At 32.7% G+C, this 20,171-nt stretch overlaps 3 protein-coding genes across 3 annotated transcripts; 2 read left to right on the top strand and 1 right to left on the bottom strand.

The window, feature by feature from the left end:
* Positions 1 to 5,470: 5,470 nt before the first annotated feature.
* On the top strand, positions 5,471 to 7,309 carry LOC132641797 (small ribosomal subunit protein cS23-like). Its single transcript, XM_060358889.1, has 2 exons — positions 5,471 to 5,791; positions 6,898 to 7,309. The coding sequence occupies exons 1-2, from the start codon at positions 5,570 to 5,572 to the stop codon at positions 7,177 to 7,179; spliced, it is 504 nt and encodes a 167-aa protein (XP_060214872.1). The 5' UTR covers positions 5,471 to 5,569; the 3' UTR covers positions 7,180 to 7,309.
* Positions 7,310 to 8,489: 1,180 nt separating this feature from the next.
* Positions 8,490 to 11,593, top strand: LOC132641796 (homologous-pairing protein 2 homolog). The gene is made up of 6 exons (XM_060358888.1): positions 8,490 to 8,604; positions 8,716 to 8,741; positions 10,332 to 10,599; positions 10,696 to 10,766; positions 10,861 to 11,049; positions 11,124 to 11,593. The coding sequence occupies exons 1-6, from the start codon at positions 8,577 to 8,579 to the stop codon at positions 11,199 to 11,201; spliced, it is 660 nt and encodes a 219-aa protein (XP_060214871.1). The 5' UTR covers positions 8,490 to 8,576; the 3' UTR covers positions 11,202 to 11,593.
* Positions 11,594 to 11,823: 230 nt separating this feature from the next.
* Positions 11,824 to 14,528, bottom strand: LOC132641795 (uncharacterized). Its single transcript, XM_060358887.1, has 5 exons — positions 13,829 to 14,528; positions 13,448 to 13,551; positions 13,190 to 13,361; positions 12,976 to 13,098; positions 11,824 to 12,873 (listed from the first exon to the last, which is right to left on the bottom strand). The coding sequence occupies exons 1-5, from the start codon at positions 14,012 to 14,014 to the stop codon at positions 12,067 to 12,069; spliced, it is 1,392 nt and encodes a 463-aa protein (XP_060214870.1). The 5' UTR covers positions 14,015 to 14,528; the 3' UTR covers positions 11,824 to 12,066.
* Between the last annotated feature and the right edge of the window lie 5,643 nt (positions 14,529 to 20,171).

The following is a 20,171-nucleotide window of genomic DNA, read 5'->3' as shown; positions in this document are numbered from 1 at the left end:
TTAAAAACGGAAAAGGCTCAAATATGCCATCGAACTATCGGAAATGGGTCATTTATGCCACTCATCAGTAGTTTGGCTCATTTATGCCATCGAACTATCGGAAATGGCTCACTTATGCCACTCATCAATAGTTTGGCTTATTTATGCCATTGGCCGTTACCAAAATGACTCATCCATGCATTTTTCATTAATACCGGTTTTATAATACCTGATATGACATGTGACCTCCAATTAGAGGTCTACTTGTTTAATTCAACCAGCCCAATTTTAAATCCCAAATTAATAAAAAATTCGACCCATACACCTGACCCACCCACAACCATAATCTAGTTGGAGGCCATGTGTCATATCTGGTATTTGTAAAACCGGCGTTAATGAAAAATTGCATGGATGAGTCACTTTGGTAACGGCGATGACATAAATAAGTCAAACTATTGATGAGTGGCATAAATGAGTCATTTCATATAGTTCGATGACATAAATGAGCCAAACTATTGACGAGTGACATAAATGAACCATTTGCGATAGTTCAATGACATATTTGAGCCTTTTCCGTTTTAAAAATAAGGACAAAATCTTAATGAAAGTCTAAAAGAAGACATTTAGGAAAAGCAAATGTTAGCTTTTGGGGTTTAATTAGAGTCATGGTCCATTTTTTATCATGCTATGATAGTCAGACTCATTTCAACTCTTATTTACCTGATATTAAGCTTCCATATTATATCGTTTACGCTTCAAATATCTTGTTCGGAGCATAAGCGGTTTCACAGGTAAATCCTACTAGTTTTTAGGGATGCAACATATGTGTAATTAAGCTAATGCCATATATCCTAATTTATTGGGACATGGTATTTTCAGTTGATGGTTCTTTAATTTCTGATACTTTCTTTTTCTCAATTTATGTGACACAATTTAAATTTCGAGAATTAAATATTTTAATTTCGACCGTGTCTTTGGACAAAAAATCCTAGTATGTTTTTGAGATAAAATCTTACATATTTGAAGATTATTTAAAAAGTACGATAGATAAAAATAAAGACACATAAAAAGATCGTGATCAAAGAAGAGTTTGTTTGGATCTCAAAATTTAAAAGGTGTTGCGTGTGACATGAATTATTAATATGTAAGGTGGCCATGTGTTATATAAGACGAGACGTGCAAAGGTTTGTGGTGTACCACTCGTATAGGATCACTACTCACTAGCCAATGATTTAACATGAGAGAGTGGTAATAATTAACGGTACGGTGATGAAAACAAATAATCGAATCTTCCCTCCCACTCCACCAGAAACTATATAAGGAAACACGTGAAAAGCTTGTACTGTAAAAGAAACAACGTATATAAATTAGATATTTACGCTTAATTTCAAGCTAGTTTGGACCGACATACAGGGGCGGATCTATGTGTTGTTAAGGTGTTCACCCGAACACCCTCGGCAAAAAATTACAGTGTATATACAGGATAAATTTTCTGTGTTTATGTGCATATATTAACTTTTGAACACTCTCGGCAAAAAATTGCAGTGTATATTTTTTTTTTTTTTTTGAACACCCTGAATGAAAATTCTAGATCCGCCACTGCCGACATGACAGATTTTCACTATCATTTTTTTTGTCCATTTGAACATGTTTAATTTTTCAAAATTTTAGAATTAATTCTCTATATATTCCACCGACATACAAATCTTCAAGGAATTTAAAGGGTTTCCTAACACAATGGAACTAAGCTTTAACTCTAACGAGTTAGTGTAATTTATATAGATTTTTCTTCTATTGTATTTTATTTTTCGGTAAATTTGTTACGTGCATGACTTGACAGGAAAATTAGAAAAAGAACCACACATTCTTGAAAGATGATATGGTATTCCAAGGCCGTAACAGAAAAGCTATAAAACATAGTATATACATCGAATTAAAGAAAAAGAAATTAATTAATCTAATGGATCAGATGGAGTTTTGTACAAGACTTACCAATAATACTGCATTGCTCTTTAAACCTGCAAATTCAGTTGGAAAATGAAGACAAATCCATTATTGGGATTTAAATGTAAGAATCAAAGAAACAAAATGGTAGGAGAATGTTAAGAAAATTACCAATTTGTTACAAAAAAATAGTGATAGGAAGTAGCTAAGGAAGAGTAAGAAGAAAATAATATGGTCTAAATTAATGAAGGTTGATGATATGAAATGAGTAACTGATGGCAAGTTATATAAGAATGCAGAGCAAGCATATTCTTGGAGACTTATTCATAATTCTCAATTTTTTTTTCTTTGTGTGTGTGTTTGTGTATTCCAACTTTGTCTAAAGAAGTTCCTAAATTTCAACTCTACAAAGCTAAATGACTTTTCAATGCAGCAAAAGGAACAAATTTGTATTTCTAGGCAATTGGTTCTGTACTATTTTCTTTTAATGTTCTCTCGCAGTTTGAAGAGTTTTCAATTTTTCTCATTTAAAAGTTTATTTAAAAAAGATTTTGGAAGAGTTTTCAATTTTTCTCATCTAAATTATCAGGCGCTTCCATTTTTTCAACTATTAGATCATGTAAACATGTTTAAGAGTTCCTTACAATATATAATAAAGATATAAATTTTTGGTAGAAAAGAACTTCTTTTTAACTCGACTAAATTTTTGGCAAAATTTTCAGCCAATATTCAACAGAAAAAGTATGAACTAGGAACAGGTGTGAGATATAATATCAACCACTTGCAACTTAGGCCCTTCCGACACATCTGTTATAGTTATCTCATGTCCCTTTGTTTTTTTTTTTTTTTTTTTCGTATGATTTTGTTTATTATACCTGTTAATGTAGCATTTATAAATTATTTCATCTAGGATGTGTTGGTATGTAGGAAAATATTTTTTCATTTTTTTAAAAAAATAAGATATTTTTATTGTTTGGTTGCAGAGAATATTTTTCATGAAAACTAACAGAAAGCTCACAACTCTTAACTTCATGACTCAAAAATTTCATTAAACACTATTTAGAGGCAAACCTTGCCCTTTTAGCAAGCATGAATTATCGTAAGTTGCAAGTTAAAGTTAGTGGACCTAAGATTTCTAGAAGATGAGTGTGCTATTAAGAGTAGTCAGATTCAGAATTCAGATGCAACTGGTTCAACCTATAATTTATAGGTCTTACATTGAACTAATTACATTTTTTTAGATTATAAGGTTCAATATTTTGTTTTTTTAATAATTTCATATTGACCATATGCTACATCCTCCACTGTTACTAGTTCTAATATAGATAAGATTTATTATAATTTTACGATTACAAAAAGAGAATAGAGATACAATTTGTTAGACTTTGAAATTTTGGAAATAAATAAATAAATAAAGAAAGACAGCAAAAAAACAAATAATGAAAAAAGATCAACATAGCTAGCAGCTAGTAATTAAAATGCACGCAGCTAAAAATATGTGCAATCTATTTTTGATTATTTAAGTTACTCACGATCAATTAGAAACATTATTTGTATTATAAGGTACTTAATAATTACTAGCTCCCTTCAAATACTGATTTAAACAGACTCAATCGTCGATTTTGAATATTATTAATTTATGAAGTTATTAAAACAACTACGTACTATGCATAAATTTCAAAGTTGAGTTGAACTATATGAATTATCAATGTCCATGTGATTTCTCAGTTTTACGCTTGTCTTAATCTAATTTTATATGAACAAAAAAAAAATGTGTAGCTCTGGAAGAAAATTGGAACTAACCGATATTAGCTCTTAATATTGGGAAAACCAAGCGTGACATGATCATAAAAATATACTTTTTGTGTATGCAAAGGGCAAGATATGAGCATGAGTTGAGGTGGATTGAATTAATGGTGGTCTCCATATTTGCACTCATTTTCACTTGATAATATGACTAATACTATTTTTTATTAGTACATGATTTTGTCAATATCATGAGAAGCAGCTCAAGTAATGTTTCTTCAAGAACTGGAATGAGTTGTGCGCATGGACATATATTAGAAGTCGTCTCTTACTAATGAAGAAAATGACATTGGAAGAAAAGTCTCTATTATGAACTTCATTTTCAGGTTTTTATAGATTAATTCAAGCCTCTTTTGCTAGTTCTTTCAGATTTTATTACAAAGATGACTTGACACTAATAATAAAGATCAAAGGAGGTACCTTTCAGACATTCTTTGAACATCTTTCATTTTTTGTTTAATTATCTAGTATTCGAAATTCATTAATTCGATTAATTTAAATTTGAACCGCATTGTATACATTTAAGGGGAAATTGCTTCTTTCCAAAAATTCTTCAGTCCCAAGCTCGAATTTGGACCTTTTAATTAAGGGTGAATGGATTTCATTCGTCTTATTGCATCCCTTGATGATTTTGCACATCATTGTATTGTTACTAGCTAACGATAATTAATTATGAGCTTTTAACTTTTGACTTTCAGAAAAAATATAGGTAAAAATTTATTCACACCGAATGTAAGAAAAATTCATGCAATTGATTTAATTCAATAATAAAATAGTCATAAAGCCAAAGTCCTACCCACAAATGTAGCTTCAGTTGTTGGAAGAAAAAAATTTGAACTCCACCATAGTGTACTGGAGTTCCACTTGTAAATATTTTAAATTTTAGCATAGTATAGAGGTTTCATTTGTAAAAGACTCCAACTCCAACACACTACTGGAGTTCTTCCGTGTTTTAAGTATTTTACTTTAATTTTATTTCGCATTAAAATATAATTATTACTCAATCACATTTCAAACAATGGCAAAAGATTAATAAGTTGTCCAAGAAATAACCATCCCACCTAATTTTTTACTTTAAGAAATGGCAAAGTAGAAAAAGCTAAAGAAAGCTGATACTTTTCTTCAAGAATTAACCCAACTAGCAATTCATCCCACCGCTTAAATGAAAAATAGATGTCAGTTATATAATCAGTATAAAATTTAGGAAAAATAACACAAAATACCCCTAAAACGTAAAATATTTACCCGTTCATGCTTCCTCCTAAACTGGTTTCGCTTTTACTCGCCTGACTGAAAATATTTATCCAAGTACCCCCTTGCCCAAAACCCTCCGCCCATGATACCATCGCAGTATTTTATATATTATGATGGTATCATAGAGGACTAAGAGAAGGACTGAAACAGTTCTCTATGATACCATCTCAATATATTCATATACCATCTCAATATATGGTACATATACTATAATGGTATCATGGAAGACTGAGGAATGTCTCATCCATGGATTGAAGCAGTCCTCCATGAGACCATCTCAATATATGTATATTAGATGATGATATTATAACAGCTTTTTGAGAAAAATGTGTGTTTTTTTTAATAAATGAACATGATCCTCTATGATACCATGTCAGTATATTATATACTATAACATATGAGTTTCATAGAGGGTAAAGATCCCTTTTGGGCCGAAATCCGTCTCATAAAATTTAACAATATTCCATGGGCCTGTTAGCCTTTCATTTCTTCTACTACCTTATCCATTTCTGTTATCATCTCAAATTCTCTATACACTTCTTTTTAAGGCCACTATTATCCTACTTCATTTTCCCAAACAGGAAACATGTTATCAATGTCAGTTCAATCTAGCTTGAAGAGCAATTTGAGTATCCCTTCTTTACCTTCACAAAATCCCTCTCACAAATCCTTCAAATGTTCTTTCTCTTATGTAAACAACACAGTTTCAACAAGAAGAAGAATTCATAAGCTTTTTGCTTCATCAGCAGTTACAGAAACAGAACCAGTTGCAGCTGAGACTTCAGAGCCTGCTGTTCAAGAAGTTGAGGTAAATATCAACCCTTTAAGTTACATAATCTAAAGCCTATAGAATAAGCATAGGCGAATATAGGATTTAAAGTCAGTTAAGTGTGATTTATTACATGTGTATACTTTAAATGTAGTTTGTATATATTATATTATGTTGCTCGGGTCCTCTAAATGTCTTTTCTATCCATGTCAGATCCTCAAAAACCGAAAGAGTAGTCCAACATCCCATTAATGAAAATGAGTAATAATGCTCATTTGTCTCAATTTATGTGCTACTTTTCATCTTTGAGATTCAAACTACATATATGAAGTTTGACCAATATTTTAAAATTATCATCATATTGACATGAGAATAATTGCAACTTATAGAATTTTTCGTATAAGCTATGAATATCTGAATTTTAACTTTAAAATACTAAGTTGATCTAATCCAAGTTAGTTTTAAAAATTAGTTAAATTGACTCTTGAATCTTGAGAAGCAAAAAGTACCACATATTAGTGGGCAGGCGGGTGCACTAAGCTTCCGCTATGGATCTGGGGTAGGGCCAGGCCACAAGGATCTATTGTACGTAGACTTACCCTGCATTTCTGCAAGAGATCGCTGCTTCCACGACTTGGAAACAACTTTACCAGTTAATTAATAAAATCAAGTATGATTAGACAATCAATATTGGTGATTTAGCTTAATTGAATAAATATCGAGTTAAATTATATCGTATAAAAGTATAGCTAAATTTTCGACAAAAAGATATGTATTCCATGTCCCAAACTCTAAAATTTATGTGATGACGAATCCAACCTCTAAAATCGTACTTGTGGTGGATACTGGAACCCGTATCGAAACAACATAATGTATACATTATTCGAGATTAAAAGAATGAGATGTAGTTGAAAAAACACATGTGACATGACCTATGTTGCTCGAATTTTTAAAAATACTACCGCACTCATGTCGAATTCTCTAAAAATGTAGTACTAGTTTTGGAGGATCCGGCACGCTCCTGATAGTATTTTAAAGAGTTTGAACAACATAGCACATGACTCGGTGCTAGATCGGCCTATGACAATGAGCCAAAAGGATAGGATATTATGGCTGAAATCTTAGTGAATTCTTGATTTTTGCAGAAGTCTGATATGAAGAAAAAGGTAATTGAGAAGCCAAGGCTGGTGTTAAAATTCATATGGATGGAGAAGAACATAGGACTTGGCCTTGATCAAGTTCTACCAGGCCATGGCAGTGTACCATTGAGTCCATACTTTTTTTGGCCAAGGAAAGATGCATGGGAAGAGTTGAAAACAACACTAGAGAACAAGCCATGGATATCACAGAAACAAATGATTATTTTGCTTAATCAAGCAACTGATATCATCAACTTGTGGCAGCAGAGTGGTGGCAATTTGTCCTAATTGTTTTGGTATTTATTTGTAGGCTTATGATTTCAAGTTCTGTTTTGTTTTGTTTGGGATATGCCCTCTTCTTTTAAGTGTACCATAGTGAAGGAGAACAATGAGAAAAAGAATTGTCATTTTTATTTCAGGATCTCTTTTTCAATTTGAGAGTAAACTTGTCAATGGATTAACACATGCAAGATTTGTCACTCCAGACACATTTGTGAATAAATTAATCAGATAATAGCATAAAAATAGCACCAAGTCTTGTCCATCCAGTAAAACTTATGAACAATTGGATAACACATGCAAAAGTTATTAATGGCAAGATTTGCCAACAATTTAAGAATACAGGTAGAATGAAGTTCATCGTACCATAGTTATGCCTCACCGACATAACTTGTGAATTAGGCAAGATTTTTCAAATCCGATAATACTTGTAAACAATTTAACAAGATACATAAACTGAAGATTGTACCAAAGTTATGTATTCTCCGCACTGCATAACTTTAACTTGTGTACTAGGCAAGATTTGTCATTCCGGAAAAACTTATGGATAAATTAACAAAATATGTAGTATAAAGATTGTACTCACCCGACTAAACTCGCGAAAGCATATTTTTTTTCTTTGAAATGTGTAGCTTTGAGGCTATGTTTGCACAAATTTCTTAAATGGGTACACAATTTAAACAATGGCCGAGCTAGTTACTTTTGGACTTATCCTGAACTAAAAGCCCATAATGCCTCACTTACTTACTAGTTCAAGTAATTGCACGATTTGACCTTCAAATGGACTGGTCTTTAATTTTTGGTCCTATCGGGGCATGAGTTCCTTAATAGTGCGGGCATAACTTTTGGATATTATGATGCGTAACTTACGCCCCACTAGTCATAACTTCGATTTTGAAGGAAAAAAAAATTAAAGACCAACCTATTTGAAGGACAAAAAGCACAAAATAGGGACCAAAGCGCAAATAGCCGTTACTAGTTTCTGATTGGGCTTTTTTCATTTTGGCCCATCCCTCAAACTTAATTACCTTCGCCAATCAAAATATACAAAAACCTATACATTAATTATGTATATTTATATATTATATGTATATTTATATTTAACATACATTTCCTATGCATTTATTAGGTTATTTTGTAAATTAAATTATCGAAAGGTATTGAACTGTAATTTTACCTCTCTAATTTGGGTTGGTCCATGGGCTATATACTTACTTGAAACTTGCGAGGTAAGAATCCTATTCTCGTAATTACACGTCACATTATGGGTAATTCCCACAACCTTCAAAACGACACCGTATTAAACACCCTTTTATCACTCTATATATAGTTTTACCTGGAATTTCGAAAATATAGAAATTCTATCAGAACCTTTTTCCCGCGCTCTGTGAATTTCCCATTAATCCATGGCTCCAAAAGTAGATAACACTGAAGGTAAATTAACTTGTATCGCCGTAAAAATTTCGATTAAAATTGATTTGTCGTATTTGAAATGTCAATTTACACATAACTAAATTTATCGTTTTTATTTTGAAATATTTACAGGAATCGTGCTCAATTTCGTCAACGAGGTAACTTGCAGTTAATCATTTTGCTCCTCAATCGTTTTTTTTTTTTTATATGTGATATAATCATCTGCGACAACTATTTAAACAAGTTTAATATGAAGTTAGATGTTAAATTTGTTTTTTAAAGTGTTATTGGCGATATATGTATTCAATTTTGAAATATGAATGTTGTTTTGAGCTTAAAACTAAGCAGAGTTAGGGAACTGTAATGCTGTTAATGGAGTTTTTTTTTTTTTTTTTTTTCAAAATTGTTCCTTATCTATGGATGGGAGTAGGTTTATTTTGGTCCTTCAAATTTAACCTTGAGCATCTTTAGTCCCTTAAGTTTGTTAAAGTGGAGCACCTTTGGTCCAACTAACAAAGTGGGCTTAAAAACTAACGTTGACTACCAAAAAACACGGCAAAAATCGAGGTCAGTCGGTTATACTTTAAAAAAGAATTGGGAGCAAACCGACCGAGTAACTCAGTTTTTGGTTGGTTCGAAAGTCGGTCGATCTTTTGCCGTATTGTTTGGTAGTCACCGTTAGTTTTTAAGTCGATTCCGTTAGTTGGACCGATGTTGCTCCACTATAGCAAGCTTAAGGGACTAAAGATGCTCAAGGTTATACTTGTAGGACCAAAATAGACCTACTCCAATAGATAAGGGACAATTTTGGTTAAAAACTCGCTTTTAATGATTGGATAAATAAGTGATCAGTACTTTACAGTTTATTGCTTTTTTTGTTTTGTTTTGAAGATTCAGGTGTACACATCTAGAGTTGTTAATCAAACTGATTAGCTTCTTTATAACTAATGTATGCTATACTCTATTTGCTTCATAAGTTTATTTCAAAATTTTGGCGGAAGCAAGTGTTGGATATAGATGAATTACACATTTTGTTGGAGCTTCGAGTGTTGTTGCTACTGTTTGTGCACTTATGTTTCCTTTTATACCTCAAAGAGTTCTTGACAGAGGGTACATTCAGTGAGGGTATTGTGCTCTTTTTTTTCGTTTGTTTTTCAGGATAGCTGTCAGATTTTCCTAAATCATGTTATTGGCTAGAAATGTTTCTGCAAATTTCTTGTGTTTTGAGTTATACAGACTGTAATATTGTGATCTTATCTTTTGGATAAAGGAGTGATCAGTACTTTTCGTTACATTTTAAAGCCTTTTTCTTTTGCTTTGAAAATTATGGTGTGTACGCATCGAGAGCTGTTGTAAATTGAACTATTAGCTTCAACATGACTAATGTATGCTATACTATATTTGCTTCTTCTTTAAGAATTTCTTTCAAGATTTAGAGGAAGTTAATGTATAAGATATAGCTAAGTTACACCTTCAATGGAGCTTAAAGTGTTGTTGCTACTGTATTTGCACAGTATACTTCCTTTTCTTTTTTTTTTTTCCCCCGAAAAATAGTGTCTTGATAGAGGGTACAGCTCATCAATATTCAGCGAGGATATTGTGTTCCTTTTTGTTTGTTTTTCAGGATAGCTGTCAGTTTGCTATCAATTTTTCCTAAATCTTGTTATTGCATAGAAATGTCTACAAACTCTTGTATTTTGAGTTATACAGTATCTGATTTTCCGTTTTCCTTCATGATTTGAATGTAGCAAAATAGACCATTGAATGTCCAAAATGCAGCTGATGCGCTACAAAAGTTTAACCTTAAAAAAGCTGCAGTACAAAAAGCCCTGGATAATCTATGTGAAAGTGGAAAGATATCATTTAAAGAGTATGGGAAGCAGAAAATCTATATGGCTAGGCAAGATCAGTTTGACATCCCAGACAGCGAAGAGCTTAATAGAATGAAGGAACAAAATGCCAATCTACAAGAAAAGTTGGGTGAACAGAAGAAAGCCATCAGTGAGGTTGAAGCAGGTATTCTTAATCGATACGCTTTTGCTTTTGTCTGTGAGTTATTAATACAAATTTGTGGTGAATTTGATAATCTTAAACTATAATGGCTTGTTGCAGAAATGAAGTCTTTGCAGTCAAATTTGACTCTGGAAGAAATACATGCTAAAGATGCCAAACTGAGAAAAGAGGTAGGAGATGAAAAGAATCTGTGTAACTCTCTAGCATATGAATCTGGTCTTCAGCATAATTTGAAAAGTATCCTAACTTCTTTTTCGTTTTAAGGTTGACGAGATGGAAAAGAAGCTAATTAAATTGCGGGAAGGTATTACTCTTGTAAGTCCGGAAGAAAGAAAAGCCATTGAGGGATTGTATTCGGAAGCTCTAAATCAGTGGAGAAGGCGAAAAAGGATGTTTAGAGATGTATGGGATGCCATAACTGAGAACTCACCCAAAAATCCAAAAGAGTTTAAGGTATTAACGGGTCTATCTTCATACTTTTGCTTGTTCCTTTTAAAGTTCACTCCTAATTTTCATGTGTATTTCAGGAGGAACTTGGAGTTGAATATGATGAGGATGTTGGTGTGAATTTTCAGTCTTTTGCTGACCTGATGCCACATGGCTAGTGATTATATTTACGTGTTGCATTTTACTGCAGGAATGTACTTGATCAGGTGTTCTATGAGTATATTTTTGTAGCACGTTGAACTTATGTAATCTTGATATCTTATAGTTTTAGTCTACCTTCAAAGACATATTTCTGCTCTACTCTCGTTACGACCTTCCATATACGTTATTATAACCCGAACTGCAAGTGGTCTTAGGTTCAAAACACTAGCTGAAATGAGTTCAGTTTGAAAGTAGAGGAAAGACTAAATAAGCTGTTAAATTGTAATATGTACTGCAATTCTAGGGGGCTTTACATCTTGAAGATTGCCATTGAGCTGCCACTCTACTAGGGTGTAAGCATATCCCTGTAACCTTAAATAAAGAAATTCATATTTCTTTGTCATTCTAACTAGTCGTCGTTCTCATTTTTTTCATATTTTACAGTGTGTTAATATGACAGCTCATCTATTCTTTACAGTCCCTATGTCCTCTCGTGGTCTTGAATTTTTCTGAGCTTTGTGATGTTGAGCTCACATCTTTGCTGAAAACTGGATGGTACGATAGACTGAAATTTGCACAAGTTATACACTTTCTTAATAGGAATAGTAGCTCATAGCATTAAAGTTTCGAACCTAAGAATCAAAAGAAGCTTAATGTCTGCCTGTAGCTTCGATTATAAAACATCACATTCTTTGTCTAGAGCTTATAATTACATAAGCAAAATATGAAGCTATGATATATTGACAAAGCACACAGTATATATTCCAAAACTTGTAAAGTCTCTTCCAAAATAAAGAAACTATGAAGCTACAATATATTGACAAAGCACACGACATATGCTCCAACTCAAAAAATCTCAGCAAAACTTCTATCTGTCCTTGGTCACCAGTGATAATTCTTTCTTGTTCTCACTGATATTGGCTGCTTATATATGTCAACGTTTTCTGCACCTTGCTTTGTGAATCCTTCAACCTCCTTTTCATTTCCTCCTTTGTGCACTGGAGAAAGTTGTTTTCCAGTCAAGTAAATATAGTTTCTGCTGTCCCCTTCCATAGTATCATCCTTGCTGTTTGATTTCTCAGAACCAAGAACTTCATTCTTAGGATGTTTTAACGATGGAATTCTGCTTTCCTCTCCAACTTCTTCATCGATTTCATCAAAAATTATACCATGCCCAGGACCTATCTCATCAACAAGTATGTCATCTCCTGAATCAGAACTTGAAGCAGAGACTGATCTCTTGAACTGTTCTTTAAACTTCCTCTGTTTGAGTTCTTCCACCTCGTCTCCATCGGAATGAAAACCATAGTTCTGACTAGGCTGGATTTTCTCAACTCCATCCCCAACATTTACTCCCTTATTATTCTCCTCTCTTGCATGAAACTCGGACTTCAAATCGTCACGAGAGTCTGATACATTCCTTGGCTTCTGACTTGGACTTTTCGGGTCATCCTTATCACGCGATTCAGACCGAGAGAGTTCCACAGCTGCTCTTGCAGCTGCTGCTGCATAAGCAGCAGATTCAAAAGCTGCTTGAGCTGCATCTGCTACATCTTTATATTTTCCCCTAGCTTCATGGTCTACATCTTGAGGTAAACCTGGTATGGTACCTTCATATCTGTATTCCACTGATTTACTTGATAGCCCTCTCTCAGGCTGGTCCTTCCTTTTCACAGTGACTTTCTTCTCCTGTTTTCAACAATAAAAGTTTTTTTTAAATTTTATTTTAGAACAGATCTAATTCAAGAGGGAATCTGAGAATATTCAGGACATGAATGATCTGAAACATACCTCTACATTTTCCAAAATTGTTTCCTCAATTTGCAAAACGATGTTATTCTCTGCAGCAATTTCCTTAAGTACTTTGGTTCTTTGTTCCAAGCTAGGCATCCTTGTTGACAGCTTTTGAATCATCTACATTGCAAAAAAAAAGTAATGAGTACATCATCATGCCATTTTGTTAGTAGACCAAGACAGTACTGGACCAAAAGTGTATTAATATTACCTTAGGATCTACTCCACAATTGTTTCTTAACTCAACAGCACGAGCCGTGAATTCTTTCCCAAATCTTGACGTGAAAATAGCACGAAGCTCTTGAAGTTCTGGGAACTCACCACACCGTGTAGCTGCATAAATCAAGCTCGATATCGCCTCCTTCAATTCCTCAGGACAAATTCTACAGAAAGATCATGAAAAAGCTCAGTAACTGAACGCACAAATTAATAGATACACGATTGAAAAAACAATTTTAGAAACACCAACTTCTCTTGTTGAAGAAGGTTGACCCTTTCCATCACCAGACTACAATAGCCTTCTATCATGTCAAACACATCCAACATGTTCTGTTCCTTGATCACTTGCTCAACCTACAAACATCAAGAATTATGGAGTATAAAACATAACCATTTAGAAAAACTAACCAAAGTGCCAAAGAAAAGATTCATCCAAAGCCAGATTTAACGTTTCGTGAGTTCAACTGAATTTATTACTTTTGGCTCGAACCATGAAGTATTCGACTATAGAACACTTAAAATATATATATATGGTAACACTCATTATTAACCCACAGCCTTTAAATTCTGAATTCGTCTCTAGTTCAGTTCAATAAAATGATCAAAATGATATATATAGTAAGTGAAATACCCTCAAAAGAGCTCTTTCATGATGACCAAGGGTTAAGAGTTGAACCACATCGGACCGAGCGATCGAGCGCCGTGCCTGGCGCTGGTTCTTGAGTACAGCAACCCTGGAAATGGCTAGATTTGCTGTGGCCTTAAATTTACTAGTCTTGAAGTTTCTTCCTAGTAAGGCATCAAGTTTTTTCCCCATGGCTACTTCCCTTTCACTTGTTTACTCACTCTCTCAATGAGAAGCAAGTAAAAGAAAGAGAATTAAACTCTTATAAATTTGAACACAATAAGAACTTTTTTTTAATGGCCGGTGGTTGTTGTAGTAGAGACTAGAAGATAGGAACAAACGATCCTAGGCTTATTTGCACCTTTTGATTATGACGAAATATGAATTATAAAATGTGTGTGGAAGGTTAGTAAGATTTTTGTCAAGCATATATTATGGGGCAAATGTGTTTTGTGGAAATTTTGTATAACATAAGGTAGCGTGTGCTAGTTTTCTTATGAAGGAAGTCTGTTATTGAAGATGGAAAAATTATAATTTGAAACGCGGTTAAGGGGTGTACATCCTAGAAAGTGAGAGAATTTGCGGCTTTGAAACGGTCCAATTATGTATTTTTTCTCATTTTCATTTCATGTCCACTAGCACAACGTAATGCAGAACAAAAAACAAAAAAAAGCTATTATAAATTTGATAAAAAAATAACAAAAATTGAAAAGAGGATAAAGAATTTTGCGTCACACCATCTTTTGAGAGTGGATAATTACAGGAGACAATGAGCAAAGATAAGGAAAAAAAGAAATTTAATTGTGTGAGGTGTGTGACACTATTTTGCCATTTTTTAACAGCCTGAGTTAGTTGGAGATCATCAAATAAAGAAAAAGAAATTTCTTTCGTTTGGCACGAAAGCTTACTGCAAATGGCAAATAATAGACGCTCCACTCGTTGTATGAGAAAACATACACACAAAAAGAGACAAAAACAGATAAGAGGGGAATGCCACTACTTTTAGGTTACTCTATACCTCATATTTGATTATAAGAACTAGATGTATTTGATTTTTAAGTGATCTAATTGTGTACATAATTGACACAGCTCGTGGATGGAACTTAATTATTGTATATAATTAGAGAGTGATCAGGATTTTACGAGAGTAATAAGATCATATTTGACTCCATAAAAGACTTATGTAAGATTAATATGCATACACATAAAACTCTTTAAAAAATTCTGAAAATAATGACACTTCTTATGAAAACGATGAATTATCAAAATGGAGAGAAGGCAAGTTAGAAAGTTATTTGAAAATGAAATCCTATTTATAACAAAGCTCCCACGTTCCATCATAATTACCACAAAAGCTAGAAAAATAGCCCTTTAGAGGTTGTGTTAGGTGAGCTGCTTATTCAAATCTTGTTGACAACTGCTGATTAGCTAGTAATCACTTGGTTTCTAGAACCTTTAAAAATTAAAACTACCTTGGACATCATTAGGAAAATTATTAATTGGACCTAAGTTAACAAATAATCTAAAATTATGAAATAATTCCTAAAATACGGAAAAAATACAAATAGGGAAAAGAAATGTAACATTTGTTTAGTCATACTCCTCATGTTGGAAAAAAAAAACTTATCAACACCAAATGTTTACGTCAAATCACATTAATTAATCATAATTAAGTAACAAAATAAAGTAAGAGTACATAGTTAATCATGGTTAACAGGTTAAGTGATAGTAGTGTATATAAAGAACACTATCTATTCAGGAAAAACAGTCAGTTGATATAGATATTTTTTCAAAAGGAACTAACAAATTAATTCCCATCCGTTAGAAATTGAAAACGTTTTTTCTTAATCTCTTTTGGAGGAAGAACTTTGTTTTATACTCATCCTTTGCATCCCGACCCACTTTTAACTTGTTAACAAGAAACAAAGAATGTCGGAGGACAAAAATTTCAAGTAACATTAACAGTTCTTGGTATTGCAAGTTTGTTTTTCATGTATTACAAGCAATGAAGAAGTCTCTTGTTTAGTCCAAAGTGAAGGGCCCCAAAAGTGAAATTAAGTACCATTAAGGGGAGATACAATTAGGGGTTGTAAAAGTATATATAATATAATATGCTATAAACATAATTTTTTCCTCCTGAATTTTCAGCCTACTTGTAATGGACAGAGACTACTTTCAAAAGTAATTAATTCATAAAGTTGTCACATTCATTACTGTAGGAAAGGGAAATAAATAATACATAAACGTGGCTTGACAAAGAAATATTGTAACCATAGTACGAAGATCAGAGCCAAATAACATAAACATAGGATATTTTAGAACGCCAACAATTACTATATGCCTGCTTGAAAAAAGAAAAGGAAGGTCCTAACTACCTTCACGTATAAACCCATTGTTATCAAAAAAAATTTTGTTGCGATTAGTTGAATCCATTTATCTTTAATTAGAGGTTTCGAGTTTGATTTCTATAAACGAAAAAATTCGGATAGGAAGTGCTTTTCTTTTTAACGAACCTTACGCAATGCAATTTCGAATTAATCAACACCCCTAATAAATACTGAACATTGAGTGAGGAAAAAAAAAAAAACTATCAACAATTTTCCTAATAAGTAAAAGCAAGGAATACGTACTAGCTTACTATCATAATATTGTGACCCTACGTGCACAAGTGTGTATGTGTGCATGCGTTGTCATTTCAGTTACTCCACCTATTTCAATTTTGTATCTTGTTTTCTCGTTTGATTTGTTTAAAAAAGATGTTACTTTTCTATATTAAGTAAGATTTTAGTTCTTTTTCAAAAAAAAAAAGAAAAAAGTAGGATCGTTAGTTGCACCACTCTCATCTTATCCTTAATGATGCACTTCTGCTCGAATAACATAACATGTTTAGGACCCTAATATCTTATGATTTCAACTTCACTTCTTATTGGTTTGCCTCTTCCATATCAAAGAAAAGCTATTACAAAAGTTATTCTAAATTAGAAAATTGAGTAGTAATACACTACTGATAATTTATATCCGAGAGAAAGAAGGTTCATTTCTCACCACTTCTTTTCATTCCGAATTAAATAAACCAAAATAGAGAAAATGACGAAAGAATTAATCTAATCGCTCCTTTCAAAATTAAACAAATCCAACATTGATTTTCTAAAATTATTATTATTAGTATTATATTATTATTTTTCGGATCTGTGAGGACAAAAACAAACGGTCAATGAAGACTGAAAAGACAGTCAAGTATTAGAAATTTAGACGTCTCAATGTCAATAATAACAATTACCTAGCAGGGACGTCACAGCCACTTATAATGTTTGACAAAGCTTAAATTTACTCAATTTAAGAAAAGGAAATAGATGATATTAGTTGTTTTAAATTGCAAGTTTCAATGGATCATATCTTTTAAAGTATTTAACTATAAACTGATAGTGTATACATAATTTTATGTTATTACGTCACATAAAAATAGTTAAAAATAACTCATATAAAGGGAATGTGTTACATGAAAAATTAAAAAAAAAAAGACCGATTTAATCAGGTACAGTTATGATATTGAAAAAAATAAAAATAAACTGTCAATAAATATATAATTAAATCTTGTTACAAATATTAAAAAATTTCAAGTCTCTACGGACTTCAATCACTTAGCTATGAGTATGAGCAGGGACAAATTTATCTGTACCTAATGTTTACGCCGACCTCATAAATAAATGACACATATTTTTCTTAAGCACTCTTGTCACTAAGTTATAGTTAATACACATTCTCACATATTTTATGATTTAACTATGATAAATTAGTATATTTGGTATTCGAGTGTGAAGAAGTTTATACATACCTTATGAGTAGTGTCCTTTCGAAGACATCCGATAAATTTGGAACTTGCATGGTACTTTCGGAAATAAAAGAAAATCTAGGTGTACTCCAAATTAAATAACGTGAAAAGATTTTTCTTCCTTTTGTAATATCTAGAAGCAAACAGAAATGCTAATTGGATCGAAAAATCAAACCAGAAAGTGTTAAAAATAGTATGTAGTTAGGTCAAAACTTGTGATGACGAAACTTAGATTTGATTTGCTTTTGGTTTAGCAAAATTCTTATGAATGACAATTCTTTACGTTTTTGCATTTATGGATTCTTGACCTTCAATCCCCTTTGAACTTTAATAGATTATTTCTACTGCAGCTCCTTGCATAAATTTCACACTCTTTTGCTTTCTGTCATTATACAACAAGAAATATAACCAACAATGATAGTTGCATATCAATCTAAAACTTTCATATACTTCTACTTTTTTTATGTGATTGAATTTTTTGGCGTAATCCTGGATGTTGCTCGTTCTTCTTTTATTAGAAGGGACAAAAATAGGTGTGTAATCACTTTTTGTGAAATTTTTCGAAGAGTTTAATACCAATAGTTTATCATATGACTTGTACATGAAACTCGTAAATCTTTTTTTTCATTAATGCATAACTACGGGAACTTATTGTTTTGAAAAAGAAAAAAAAAAAAACTTTCAAAATTCAGATTTTAAGTAGGATGGTACCAATGCTTGACTGTTGAGTATCAACATAGAAGCGTAAAAACTTAATCCCCCTTGTATACAACTCACTCAAACCATATTAATATACTATTATATTGATTAATTACAATTTTTTAATATTTGCATATGTTAAAACACATATTATATAGGTTAGTATAATTAAGATTTTCACAAAATATCAACCTGAGAGGGAGCGGAAAGCATTTTCTTTTTTTGGTTTTTGGACAAGTTCATCGTACTCTTTTCGTTTAGTTAAAAGATGAACGCGTACGGATAATTTTTCTTGGTTTTGGAACACTAATTTAATTTGAATTCGCATTAGAAAGTTTCATTTTAAAGGTAGAGCAACATTGTTTAAACTCTGAGACTCTCGTAAGAACAAAGATGGAGGTAAAGCCAGGATTTAAAGTTTATGGGTTCATGAGTTTAGCCCTTTAAAGTTATTGGCTACTAAATTAATATGTATACATACTAAATGAATTTTTAAGACAAAATATAATGTTTGGATCAAAGTTATTGAGTTCGGTCGAACCTGTACCTTGGTATCTGGCTCTGCCTCTGGATTGAGGAATACTTGTCACTCCATCATAACCTTCGGCGGTGTTTGAATTTTCTTTTACTTACACTTTACACTGTTGATGAGTCTAATTAGTAATACAAACTACTAGCAATAACAGGGGATTCGAAATACAAATTGGATATGAAAACTTTACCAAACGTGACGAAATGTACAAAAATCTTTTATTAGTTTTAGAATTAGAAGATACATTTCCTGGAAACTTCACTTGTACCTCCCAAGTCTTAGTAAACATCCTGTAACTCTCAACATTGACAAATAGTTCATTGTGGAACCCTAAAGCAAGTTGACTATGAATTAAGCCTGGAAAAAATATATGGGATCAGCATTATGGTCATCGAAACAAAGGCCATGACAGAAGGTTGAATAATTCATGAGGGTACCCCTAGATTGATATTTTTGCTGGGAGAAATAATAAATCCAGAGGGCATATTTAGGACCCTGGATAGGAACTCATGAATGTATTCCTTGTGAACGCTGCTACTATGTATCTTTCAAGATATCAATCAAGATGCATTGTGACTAATTCACTAGTTTGACTAATATGGATTCATGCAGCATTCCATATTTGAAATTGACTAGTTTGACTAATCTACATCGAAATTCACTAATTTTGGTTTTGTGCAGATCTCATATCTAAAATTCACTAATCTGACTATTCTAAATTTGTATTGTAGAATTCATTAAAGGAGAAAACACTTCCTACGTACTAGGAGTTAATGTTCATTCTCATAAGGCAATGCCTCAAAACGCACGGACGAACCACAAGCAAGGATACTTGCATGTGTGCTTCTACTGTACTAATATTTGTAAGTTCCCATAACTCGAGTGAGATTGTCATTTGTCATGGTGCAAAAGCATATATGGTCCGGTATTCCCTTGTTCAATGTATTGGATATGTTCTTTATATCTTGTCTAGCGAGACTAATCCAGCTGCGTTAATTTGATCCCAGAAGCGGAAGATGAATCAATTGCAAGCTATAATGTAAAACGTGTGTGGGATTTGATTCTTAATAGTTTGAAAAACTAGAGCGCGAGTAGCTAATGTACCGCCAAGTCCTTGATTTCTTATTCGAGAGGGCAGAGGAGCATAGTCTTGGTGAATCGTCATAATTAGTAATCAAGTGTAAGCCTGTTGTCCGATACTATGGAGTATTGACCCCACCCAAAATCTCTGTGTACAGGTGAAGGAAGCGCATCCATTCCACTAGGATAGTTGTGAAACTTCATAC

This window comes from Lycium barbarum, chromosome 5, assembly GCF_019175385.1.
Source record: "Lycium barbarum isolate Lr01 chromosome 5, ASM1917538v2, whole genome shotgun sequence".
Classification (NCBI taxonomy): Eukaryota; Viridiplantae; Streptophyta; class Magnoliopsida; order Solanales; family Solanaceae; genus Lycium; species Lycium barbarum.
Note: the sequence above shows the minus strand (reverse complement) of the source record. Positions and strands in the feature narration are given on the sequence as shown.